General features: G+C 41.6%; 1 protein-coding gene across 1 annotated transcript in view; it reads left to right on the top strand.

The window, feature by feature from the left end:
- The window catches only part of LOC121550729 (transmembrane protein 132C-like), a 120,664-nt gene that overhangs the window by 25,978 nt on the left and 81,317 nt on the right, over positions 1 to 13,369 (top strand). The window contains exon 2 of the mRNA XM_041863082.1: positions 10,754 to 10,940. Coding sequence (XP_041719016.1) covers positions 10,754 to 10,940 — 187 coding nt within the window. The remainder of the gene's footprint in view (positions 1 to 10,753; positions 10,941 to 13,369) is intronic.

Here is a 13,369-nt window from a genome sequence, read left to right as displayed (position 1 = left end):
AGTTTTGCCTTAAATGTATTTGGATTTTTTTCCAGAAAGATGTGGGGGAGAGGAAAATATAAACTGGCAGCAATTTGAATAATGAGGTTGGTATTCGTGCTTCCTCAATAGAGCACTGAATTGTACTGTTTATATAGCAACCTATGACAACATAACTGCTAACTGAATGCATGGTCCTGTAGGGCTCAAAGTAAATACCTAGCATGACTCTCCTAAGTAAAGAGACTACCTCTGCTTGTGTGTCCTTCTTCCCAAGTGCATGGCCACCTACATAGGTATCATTCTTAGCAGAGAACATGCAATGACTGTAAAGGGTAGTCTTCTTTTGTGTGTGTGTGTGTGTGTGTGTGTGCTCGTGCGCACGTGCGTGTGTGTGTGCGGGGGCAAGACAGGGAGTATGAGAGTGTGAGAGCTGGTGTTTGTTGGCTAATGAATGCTGCAGAACGCTGTTAGGCTAATAGGAATGTGATCCGCTCCCTGGGTTTGATACACACTAGCGAGAAGCCTTTGGTTTATGCCCACGGTTCATTATAATGGTATAATTAATACCGCTCAGCCTTTTCTCTGTGTGCCGCACTAGAAAAGGTTGAAGAATAAATGATTCATTTAAAATAATCTGATGCATATTAAAACAGTTATTTAATTAATAAAAATAACAGTAAGTTATTCAAAATCTAATTGCCAAATCGTTTTTGCACATTTCATCTCTCTCGCTCTCTCTCTCTCTCACACATACACACACACACGCACACACACACACACACACACACACACACACACACACACACACACACACACACACACACACACACACACACACACACACACACGCACACACACACACAAGCCAGATTGCAATAGCAATTCATTCCTTCCCACTGCTTAATCCCATGGACAATTTGCCTTCTTTTCTTAGCTGGGTCTGTATTAATGTTTCAGCCAGAAAATCGCTGTCAGTGGCACTTTTGAATTCAAAGACTGCTTGACTTCCATGCCATTAGAGAATAGCAATAGCTTTATAGAGTGAATGTTAGGTCCTGCTGCTCATGAACTGCAGTCAAGAAGCACTTAGTGGGGAATTGTGACCCTGTGACCGCAGAGAGCCTCCCAGCCCTGCTGCTCAACATCTCTCAGTTTAGACAGATGGAAAGATAGCAGTCTGGTGACCTTCACCACTCAACAGTACTCAACCTCTCTGCTTTCACCATGGAACATGCTGTAAAACACCCTCTTACACAACCACTCTTGAACAACATTATGCAAAATACTAATACTACACGCTGAAAACAAATATTATGGGTGTGTTTGGTTTGATTACTGCTGTTTTCTAAAGCATGACGATCCAACTCTTATATTTGCTCCTCAGCCTTTTCTTTACAAGTAGAAAGCCTTTTCTTTAGCCAGGCTAGCTTCATCTCTCCAGTGGCCACTTCAATAACCCATACATCTCACTGCATAACCATGAATATCCCAGAGCATACACCAAGCAACATCTCCCTGACATTTATCACTATAATTCTCATTCTTGTCTTCCTTTTATTTGACAGTGTTTTAGTGGGAGTGTTTTTTCTCCTCTTGTCGCTATCTCTGTTCTTTTCTGGACAGGCTGAATTGAAAAGCTCCGTTGGGTATAGGTCTCACAGGGGACTCGGCTTGCTCCCCGTCTGTCTCACACTCTCTTTCTCGTTCTCTTTCTTGTTCTCGCTCTCTTTCTCATTCTCTCTCTCTCTCTGTTTCTCTCTCTCTAACCACGTTTCCATCCACAGTTTTTATGTGGGGAAAGTCATACCATATATAAAAAAGAATCACGACAGTTGTAATGGAAAAGTTTCGGTACAATTTGTGCCGACAGATCATTTGTTCATTTGACATGGTGGGACCTTTTTGTGTCGGTAAAATTAATAATGCGAGAAATGGAGGTAGAAACGCCTTTATGCGCAAATATTGATATAACAACCATCATATTGAAGTAAACTTGGAGTCACGCGATGACATGGTGTGTTGTCCTCCCACTACGTCTCGGGAAACCATGCAGTTTATTAAACTACAGATTAAATAAACTATGATGAACTTCACAGGGAAAGTGCATGGTGATCTTGATGCTCCTTTCCAATAAATGTTGAGGGTCTGATTCTGGTGACATGATGATCGATGCTTGACTGCCGTTTGACAAATACAAATATTCTCGCTTTTATCCATAATAAACTCATCATGTAGACTAGCCTAACCGCACAGACTACCCACACTGTATCTGGGAGCTGTTGGCTAGAGCACACGTGCCAAGAATAGTGTAGGCACATTTGCTATTTAGCACAATCATTTTTGTGACAAAACTATCGGTAGAGTTAAAAATACGATGGAAACACATTTAACTTTAGGTACATGAAAACTTAAGTGAAAAAGTACATGTTGTGTGCACTACGTCATCAAGCACGGGTTTTTATCAGCAACAATTCAGTTTGGTCGAAACACCACTGGTGGGAAAATGTGTATATTTTCTTTTGCGGATGTAAAAATATTTGCATGAAAATCTGTCGCCAATTGGATGGAAACCTAGCTAGTATTGCTAAAATGTTTCCACTGAATAGTAAGACAACTGGAAAGCCTTTATAAAATAATATAATAATATAAATAACATATGCCATTTTACATATGGGTGGTCCAGGAATCAAACCCACTACCCTGGCATTACAAGCACCATGTTCTACCAACTGAGCTACAAAGGACTGCAACAAAACTAGTCTACTAGACATTTGTTTATTTTTTTCTCCTCATATTTCCAGATACTTTTTCCCAACACCTTCTCTGCCTACTGTCAGTAGTGAATACACTTGAGAGGCCATGTCAAATACCCAGCCAAATGTACTGACAATGATGTATCCATGGCAACAATACACCTCAGGTTCTTGTCATGGTTGTAACACAGCTTTCCATTCATTTTCTGTTTAATAGTATTGTTTTTCTTTTCAACATAATGTTTTACTCTTGGTTCTACCTCTTGGCTTTTGTATTGCACAGTATTTCCCTGGAAGTAGCCAAGCATTGAGGGATTTGGTGAGGTGGTAGGTTAGGAGATTGTTGGGTGTACAGTTGAAGTCGGAAGTTTACATACACCCTAGCCAAATACATTTAAGCTCAGTTTTTCACAATTCCTGACATTTAATCCTAGCAAACATTCACTGTCTTAGGTCAGTTAGGATCACCACTTTATTTTAAGAATGTGAAATGTCAGAATAATAGTAGAGAGAATGATTTATTTAAGCTTTTATTTCTTTCATCACATTCCCAGTGGGTCAGAAGTTTACATACACTCAATTAGTATTTGGTAGCATTGCCTTTAAATTGTTTAACTTGGGTCAAACGTTTCGGGTAGCCTTCCACAAGCTTCCCACAATAAGTTGGGTGAAGTTTGGCCCATTCCTCCTGACAGAGCTGGTGTAACTGAGTCAGGTTTGTAGGCCTCCTTGCTCGCACACGCTTTTTCAGTTCTGCCCACACATTTTCTATAGGTTTGAGGTCAGGGCTTTGTGATGGCCACTCCAATACCTTGACTTTGTTGTCCTTAAGCCATTTTGCCACAACTTTGGAAGTATGCTTGGGGTCATTGTCCATTTGGAAGACCCATTTGCGACCAAGCTTTAACTTCCTGACTGATGTCTTGAGATGTTGCTTCAATATATCCACATAATGTTCCTTCCTCATGATGCCATCTATTTTGTGAAGTGCACCAGTCCCTCCTGCAGCAAAGTACCCCCACAGCATGATGCTGCCACCCCCGTTCTTCACAGTTGGGATGGTGTTCTTCGGCTTGCAAGCACCCCTTTTTTTCTCCAAACATAACATTATTATAATTTTTATTTTTTTGTAATTTAGCAGACGCTCTTATCCAGAGCAACTTACAGTTAGTGAGTGCATACATTTTCCATACTGCCCCCCCGTGGGAATCGAACCCACAACCCTGGCATTGCAAGCACCATGCTCTACCAACTGAGCTACAGGAGGCCCTCACGATGGTCATTATGGCCAAACAGTTCTATTTTTGTTTCATCAGACCAGAGGACATTTCTCCAAAAAGTACGATCTTTGTCCCCATGTGCATTTGCAAACCGTAGTCTGGCTTTTTTATGGCGGTTTTGGAGCAGTGGCTTCTTCCTTGCTGAGCGACCTTTCAGGTTATGTCTATATAGGACTCATTTTACTGTGGATATAGATACTTTTGTACCTGTTTCCTCCAGCACCTTTACAAGGTCCTTTGCTGTTGTTCTGGGATTGATTTGCACTTTTCGCACCAAAGTACGTTCATCTCTAGGAGACAGAACGCGTCTCCTTCCTGAGCGGTATGACGGCTGCGTGGTCCCTTGGTGTTTATACTTGCGTACTATTGTTTGTACAGATGAACGTGGTACCTTCAGGCGTTTGGAAATTGCTCCCCAGGATGAACCAGACTTGTGGAGGTAAAAAAAAATCTGAGGTCTTGGCTGATTTCTTTTGATTTTCCCATGATGTCAAGCAAAGAGGCACTGAGTTTGAAGGTAGGCCTTGAAATACATCCACAGGTACACCTCCAATTGACTCAACCGATGTCAATTAGCCTATCAGAAGCTTCTAAAGCCATGACATCATTTTCTGGAATTTTCCAAGCAGTTTAAAGGCACAGTCAACTTAGTGTATGTAAACTTCTGACCCACTGGAATTGTGATACAGTGAATTATAAGTGAAATAATCTGTCTGTAAACAATTGTTGGAAAAATTACTTGTGTCATGCACAAAGTAGATGTCCTAGCCGGCTTGCCAAAACGATAGTTTGTTAACAATACATTTTTGGAGTGGTTGAAAAACAAGTTTTAATGACCTAAGTGTATGTAAACTTCCGACTTCAACTGTATATACACTCTGAATTAACAACATCTTGTCTGTACGGTGCTCCCATGCCAACTCCTAGATTGGGTTTCATTCTCTGACTATTGGGGTCCGTTCTCACAATGCAGACCTGACAACAGACTCTCACCTCTGGGTTGGGTGTGCGTGGGCTAATACACTTCTGACGGGATCTGTACGGCTGTGAAATGAAATTCCCCCACACCTTAGTGAAATTTCAGCTGGGCTTCGCTGACTATTACCTCTGCAGCTCCTGCTCGTCCTATTTCCTCCCCCACCCCTCTCACCCTACTCACTCCTCACCCTCCTGGTCCCTGGTAGTTGTTGTTTGACTTAAAGGGCTTTGTAAGTTCAATTGATTCTATCCCTTGATGTATTGTTATTGTCACGGCTAACCAAATTGCTGGCACATTTGAAAAGAGTGGGCAAAGTAGAAATAAAAGCTAGCTGCTTTCTGTATTCATGCAGAAAGCTTGTGAGAAGAAACATGAAACATGCTGTACACACTACCTATGGTTGGCTTGTTTGGGACTATATTTAGAAAGCCTCTCCTAGTCTGTAAGCTTGTAAGGCTTGATATCTGACCCATTTTAGTTCCATTTTCCCTTTTTCCGTAAATGTGTAGTTTTATCGTTTCTGTCATTGCAGCTTAGAATAATATAAGTGTGTGTGTGTGTTTTACAGACTGCTTTTCAGCACAGCTCAAATCTTCTTCCCAGTACAGACAAGCGTATACTGCACTGGTTCTTTTCATGTGTGACTTCCATGGCTTTCATTTGCTGAGGGATGTAAGGAGAAAATTACAGTTGTGCTAGCACTTCACTTCTGCTAGGGTTGTTTGTATATTTATTACTGCTGGTAGCTTTGCTTAGAGACAAGCCATATGACACTGAAGCACAAAATCAGTCAGGAAACAGGTGAATGGCAGTAGTGGGAAATTGGCAGTTAGCGTATTGCATAATTTATGTGCAATAAAAATTATATTTTTAGCCACAGGTTATACTTTACACTGCATCCAGGAATTTCTAAAAACATGGTCTACACAATTTTGAGCATGTTCTATAGTCTCCGTATTAGTCATATACATAATATCATTCCCATAATGCCTTTATTTAATCTATTGATGTATTACATTTGGGATGTATAGAACTTCAGTAAAGCAATTTGATGTTAGTGAACTAATGATTCCTGATATAATATGACAGGTTATCTTGCATGCGTGAGGAGCCCTCCTCTCAGAGTAAATAAGTTACTGTGAGAGTGAGTGAGTGAGTGTGAGTGTGAGTGTGAGTGTGAGTGTGAGTGTGAGAGTGAGAGTGAGAGTGAGAGTGAGTGAGAGTGAGAGTGAGAGTGAGAGTGAGAGTGAGAGTGAGAGAGAGAGAGAGAGAGAGAGAGAGAGAGAGAGAGAGAGAGAGAGAGAGAGAGAGAGAGAGAGAGAGAGAGAGAGAGAGAGAGAGAGAGAGAGAGAGAGAGAGAGAGAGAGAGAGAGAGAGAGAGAGAGAGAGAGAGAGAGAGAGAGAGAGAGAGAGAGAGAGAGAGAGAGAGGCAATATCACTGTTCCACCCGGAGGAGCATGGGAACAGCAGACTTTCAGGGTACTGTTTTCAAGCACCACTGGAGCCCTACATTTGATTATTTTGGGGGGAGTTTGCACCCTCCCTGCAAAGCCTCCTTGTAGTGTGGTGTAGTATAGTGTAGTGCATTTATTCTACTCGCTGTGTGCAGGATATGTCCATCTCCACATCTCACACTGGCCCAAGTAAACTCATTTCCCCATCTTCACAGACTGTGTGGTGCTGTGAGTGTCTGCATCCTGGCTTCTCCATGTCCAATTTGCTATGGATGTTTTACACATGTTCATGACGAATGGAGCCAGACTTAGTTAAAAAGATTGACTTTCCCTACGTCTGACACAATCTCTTTCTCTAATGTCACAGAACCAAGAGAGGGATGGAAGTGCTTTGTCTTCAAGATCTGGAAATAGAGATATTGACACTCCAAAATGTCAACCTACCCCCTCCACAGACACACACACACCTCTGATGGTTGTGTAGCAGTGTAAGCCACAGCAGTGTAAGGGAGAGGACACAGAAGCCCCTATCACATCTCCCAGAGATTAAATGTGAGTGTCACAGTGAAACATTGGCTCTGATAATAGGACAATAGAGACAGTTTCAATTATAGTCTTCCTCTAGAGAGGACTGCAAGAAATGAATTACCTCAGGAAGGACCGTTTTATTTTTTCTGTCAGTTTATTCTCTGTGACATTGAAATCTTTATTTCTTTAAACTCCTTGGGGCTTAAAACCTAATAGCTAGCCTGCTCTTACCAAGGTGGGCTTTTGTTAGCTTTGTGTGACTGAAATAGCTCAGGTATCTCAAATGTGAGTTTCAGACCATATCAGAAGTACTAAAACAATACAACATGAACCACATACTGCTGTATGTAAAGGATTTAGTATTAAATGAGTACCTCTCTCATTGCAAATGTCAGAATGATATTTTATTATATGTGATCGCTGGGTCTTATCAATGTGTTTATTTCACCCCTGCTGGTAATGCTGTGTTGTGGCGATTGAGAGGATGAGAGGTTTGAGATGGCCTCTCCTGTGTTTAGCCTGTCTGCTCCTTCTCCTCTCTTCTCCATGCCAGAGTCAGGACTCTCAGTATTGTCAGGTCCCTCTCCAGCCTCCCATCTCAGCCAGCCTGCCAGATGCTCTTTCCTCACTCCTCCACAGTCTTTATCTAGCTCTTCCCCAACTTCTCACTGTTGTGCTGTTGGCTTAGCTGTCTGTCTGTGAGACCTGCCCCCCATCCCCGCCTCAGTAGAACAACACAGCCAGTTTACAGGTGATTATCAGCCCAGCCGCATAGAACACATCCAGAGGCCTTTGGTGTAATTGAATTAGAGTCCATGCTGGAAGTCTGAGAGATTGTCGGTCCCAGGGCCTGGAGGGACAGAACTGCTTCCCCTGTGATGCCTGTGATTAACAGACAGGTGTTTTGAAAAAATAGCAGATAAAACAGTCTTTTCAGCCTTTATAGTAGTTCATTGGCTAAATTAAGTAAAGTCTCTTCTCTACCAGGAACATTAGCAGCTTCAGACGTTGATTAGCTTAATTTGATCCCCCAAAAGGTGACAGACTCCATAGCAACAGTTGTCTCAATACCTTAAGTCTACTTCATTTAATTAAATGCATCACATTCTGACAGCTTACAAGGTCTGTTGAATATAAGCACGTAAGACACTCACACTTTCACGCTGTATTTTAACTATATAGCACCCGTTCCTATTCAGTGACTCACAGTGAGTGTTACTATGGTGTAGAATAATGTTTTTCCAGGCTTGTCTATCCCCACCTGCATGGTAGAACCCACACCGGTCCGTCAAGTGTTAAAGGAGAAGTTTGCTTTTTTACAACCAAATCTCTGTCGCAACAAAATGGAATATAAACGTTGTGGATAAAGTTCGAATGACACAATTTCATGTACAACATTTAAAGACATGCATCACTATACTGAGAGCGTTTCTATTTCTAAAAGGACGTATTTGGGTGTTTTTGGAGCCTTCGTTCATGTTTTTTCAGAGCCCCCATACTGCACAACAAGAATGAGGAAGTGAATTGGTGGTTGGGGTAAGTTTCTCAAAAACAAGTGAAATTGCATAAAAAGTGTCTCGACCCTTCTATAATATGCCATTTACATCAAAAATTTAGATTTGGTTGTAAAAAAGCAAAATTCTTCTTTAATATGCATTACTGTTGCTGCTCAACAGGACTCATCTAACACGAGCTAGTGCTCTCATGAACAAGGTGATGTCATCAAAGTCAAAGGGCCCAAATAATATGCACATGTAGCTATGTGAATTCCTCTTCTCCTAGATATTTCCTCTTTCTTCACAATCTCCTCCCATATCCTCCCCTCTCACCTCCTATCTCGTTTTCTACTGTCTTCATTATTCAAACATTTTATTGCAGTCATATTTTTCAGTTTTCAAAATTGCAAAATTAGCAGAATGTCTGTGTTAAGGTTAAGCTCATAGAACAAAGAAAACTGTCTTCTGCCATTGTTTCTCAGGAGCTGGTGTTCTATATTCTGAGGAAATTTGAAACCTCATAAACTCCTTTATTTTCATGGCAGTTATAAAAAAATGCCACCTTTGATGCCGTAGGGAGGGCAATAATTGACATCTCTAAATCAAAAACCTGAATGGATTCTCTGTTCCTATGCAGAAGAAGCATTTCAGTGTTTGAGTTCACATCATACCATGCACAGCCGAATCCTTCGGCTCATCAGACACTTTCATTAGTTTGACTCTGTACTTTGTATATTCTACTGTATTCTGGATATGACGTTACCAGGGGATCATGTTTGCACTGAAATCTAAGTGGGTGAGGAAACTAGGCCATTTTTCAGATCACCAGTGACACAGACCAAAGTGCAGTCCTGTGACTGTACACACCGTTCAAAGGTTTTAAACTCTGGTCAATCTGTTCATCAGCTGTCATCGTTGTTGATGACCTCAGGGCTTTTATTGGTCTTCCAACCCAAATTGGCATCTGTTTTGTCAGAGGGACTGTGGATGGAGCAGTTATGTAAGGCCGATTTCTACCATGCCACTGCTCTGACAGCCCAGCACAACCATGCTCTCCCCACACTGATTGCTACTCTGTTATGGAATGCCGCACAAGTTATTTGGTTGGTTGTCATTTGAAATATTTATACTCCCTTCTGTTTCTTGGAGAAATTGGGTTGTTGTGTGCTAGGACACAACAGATCACTCATTCTCTCTGAGTGAAAGTTAATAAGAGAATGGGGAGGGAGTGTGAGACTTACAAAAATCCAGGGTTCAGCAAATAAAACGCCTGGTCTATTATTCATTGTTTTCCTGTTTTCTGAGTCACATTCATAATTAAGAACATTATATATTTGCTCAGATGTCTTTTCTTGAAGTATTACGCATGTTGGTCTTTGTTCCCCACAACATTAAAAAAGGGCAAATTGATTTGAGGTCTTGGAATGTAGCTGGGAAAGTAATTAGCTTTTCTTATGTTCTGTACTGTAGGGTGCCATACTCTGTGTCATGTGCCATAGGTACTGTAGACAAACTGCCGTCATTGTCCGGAGGCCAAGCAGCACGAGGAGAGATTCAGAGAGGGTGCATATTTCTCTCTTTCTTTCTCTCTCTTTCTCTTTCTTTCTGGTCAGCCTCAAATTAAGGAGATGCTGTTTAGTGCCGCTGGGCCTCGGAGACAGTGTGTGAAATGTAATGGCCCTGAGCCCTGCCGTTTGACACGCCAGACAAGCCTAACAGATCTGGTGCCATTTCCAATCTCCTCTTGCTCCTGTGTAAAGCTGACCTTTGCTGCCTCCTGGCTATATTTAAACTCTGAGCACCAGAGACTTATGGTGTCACCGGGAAATGATATTATCAACGCTCTCCATTTGTCTGCCTTAATGCAGCCCGCCATATATTCATACTGTGCTGCTGCTGCTGCAAACAAAGGCAGTGGTTAACACCCAAGCCTTCATGTCCAGAGCAGGGGGTGATGGTTACTTGGAGCCTCCCTCTGAGATAAAGGCTCATATTTATTACTGTATAGAGCAACTGTAGCCGTATGGGCAGTATGAAGAATATCAATATAGAGCTGTGAGAAATAGCTATTAACAGTGCATATCATATCACTGACCAGAGAGTTGACCTTTTGTAGAAGCACAGTCTAAAATGTCAGGGACATTGATTTAGTCATCAGACTCCACTATTTTTAATCATTCGATTAGGACTTAGTGTTGGTAGAGCTCATGGACGGACACACTATTACTTTCTAGTAAAGTACTGATCCTCTCCCATCTCTTTCTCTCTGTCTGTGCTGCAGGTCTGAGGGGGGTGTGCAGAGGGTCCTACAGGTGGACCTGGAGGTGGACAGCTTCCTGGGTCCACTGGGCAGCCGCTGGATCACATGGCAGGTGGAGTACCCGGGCAGCCATGCCAGCATGCAGGAGGCAGAGACAGAGATCCGACTGGCCCAGAAGGACCTGGGGGGCATTGTGCCCCTGGCCATGGTGAGTGGTGCTAGTCAGCCAGTCAGTCAGACAGTCAGTCAGTCAGTCACAATCACTATAACACACAGAGCAGATGGACTGTGCCAGAGTTCTGAAGAGCACAAAGTTCACAGCAGTGACGACGCTTCACTGAATTTTTCTATTCACAGTTTTGACTTGCAAATGAAAGTTAACAAATAAAATACTGAATGCAATAGATGTACAATCACTTACTGTACATTATTATTGTGGAGTAATATGTTTATATTTCTTGTACATTACACATCTAGATCTTAGATCTTTGATTCCTGATGTAACTACACTGATATCGCAGACCTTTAGCTCTAGTGTTTTGCCTGTGGAGTGTGTGTTTTGGCATGGAGGAGGAGTGGGTGCCTGTGGCACTCAGCAGGCCCTGTGTGGGGCCTGGAGGCTCTCTGTGTCCTGAGGCTAGGCCTGGAGGTGTGTCTCTCTCTTTAGGCTGCTGTACAGATTAGCCTCTCTATTGGGTGGATTCACCAAAGCTACTCCATTGAACTTCACAGAACATCTCTCACCTCATTTGCCTTGGCTTTCTAAACAGAGTTAGATCCAGAAAAGCAACAGAAAGATACCAGAGAGATCAATTACGCCCACTTACAAGCATGAAATGTTGCTTGCCAGTGTTGAGATATATGATTTTCTGTAAGAACTTTATTTCTATGTTTGCGGTATGCATAATGAATGTTGTGAGTGCACTGTTGAGGATAAATAGTTCCATATTAGCAGCGCCTATAGCTACTTAATAGGTGCCTGTAGGCGGCTGTATTTAGCTGTGTTGCTGTGCTGAGAGGAATGAAGCTACTCTAACTCTTGTACCCCACAGATCAATTTCCTGGATAATTTATGCTTTTTTTTTTTTTTACAGAGGTAGAGTATAGCCATAGTTCCCTTTTCATATTCCTTTCATTCTTCTGACGTGTCAATAATGTGCCTGCCATATAAAAGGGATATTTGCACACACGCGTTGCATTGACACAAATTATATAGAGCATTTATTTTTTTCACAGCAGTATTCCATACCTCTGTAAGGGAGCTTTATGTGGGTACGAGCATGATATCCAATTAAGGCTCAGTCTTTTCTCTGATTATTTGCATGTACATTTGCTCATATTTTGGTATACAGTATTTGCAAAATTATAAATGATGAAATACATTTTAAGGTGTTTTTGTGGCTGTCAGAATTATAGACTGACTTTGGATCTTTGTGAAAGTACTGTACACTTCAACACCCATGTACTAATCCATCACTAATAGTGTCTGGTATTATGATTAAATCATTATACATTTTGAGTGGAATAAGGATTTATGGTTCAAGCCTGATTATAAAGGTTTTTCCATAGCGACAAAGATCCATCATAATTAACCTGCTATTAGAATAATTTGCTAAACTTGGCTAAATCAATTAGGACATAATCATTATGGTGCGAGGCTCATATGAGAAGATGGTGTATTCAAATAATTTAGAACAGATTACAGACTTGTACTGAATGGATGTGCTATGTAACCTCTGATGCTTAGTTATCCTGTCCTGATTTAGTATTCTATTCAGGAAACCTTCCATTAAGCCAGTGATGACCTTAGAAATAGATGCCCTTTCTAGTAGAAATAGATACCCATTCTAGTAATTCTATTTCTATGGTTATGACACTACGTGTAATGGGGGGACTTAACATGTCAATGCATATCTCAGGACTACACCTGGCCAATGCACGATTGACATTTCCATTGCTGATATTGACATTTTGACATGAGCAAACCATGAGGTTGACAGGATATAGGGTTGTTGGTGTCCAGTCTTACTCCAGTCCTATAATCAATAGTTTGAGAGTGAGACCCTGGCCTGTAAAGTGCAGACTCGTGTCAGACCATTTCCTTGGTCAGTATACTGGCTGCCTCTCCTTTGTGGAATGTACTGTATCTTAAGGACATGACACCCTGAGTCTTCCCAACTTCTTCACCACTAAACCCCAAGAGAAAAAAACAACACAAAATAGACTCACATTATGTACACAACTCAAACACACAACCTCAGACATAGGCAGAGAGCACATACAGTGGCTTGCGAAAGTATTCACCCCCCTTGGCATTTTTCCTATTTTGTTGCCTAACAACCTGGAATTAAAACAATTGGGGGGTTTGTATCATTTGATTTACATAACATGCCTACCATTTTGAAGATGCAAAATATTTTTGGGGGTAAAACAAACAAGAAATAAGACAAAAAACTGAAAACTTGAGCGTGCATAACTATTCACCCCCCCAAAGTCAATACTTTGTAGAGCCACCTTTTGCAGCAATTACAGCTGCAAGTCTCTTGGGGTATGTCTTTATAAGCTTGGTACATCTAGCCACTGGGATTTTTGCCCATTCTTCAAGGCAAAACTGCTCCAGCTCCTTCAAGTTGGATG

This window comes from Coregonus clupeaformis, chromosome 18, assembly GCF_020615455.1.
Source record: "Coregonus clupeaformis isolate EN_2021a chromosome 18, ASM2061545v1, whole genome shotgun sequence".
NCBI lineage: Eukaryota > Metazoa > Chordata > Actinopteri > Salmoniformes > Salmonidae > Coregonus > Coregonus clupeaformis.
The sequence above is the reverse complement of the archived record's forward strand: the minus strand, read 5'-3'. Positions and strand labels throughout refer to the sequence as shown.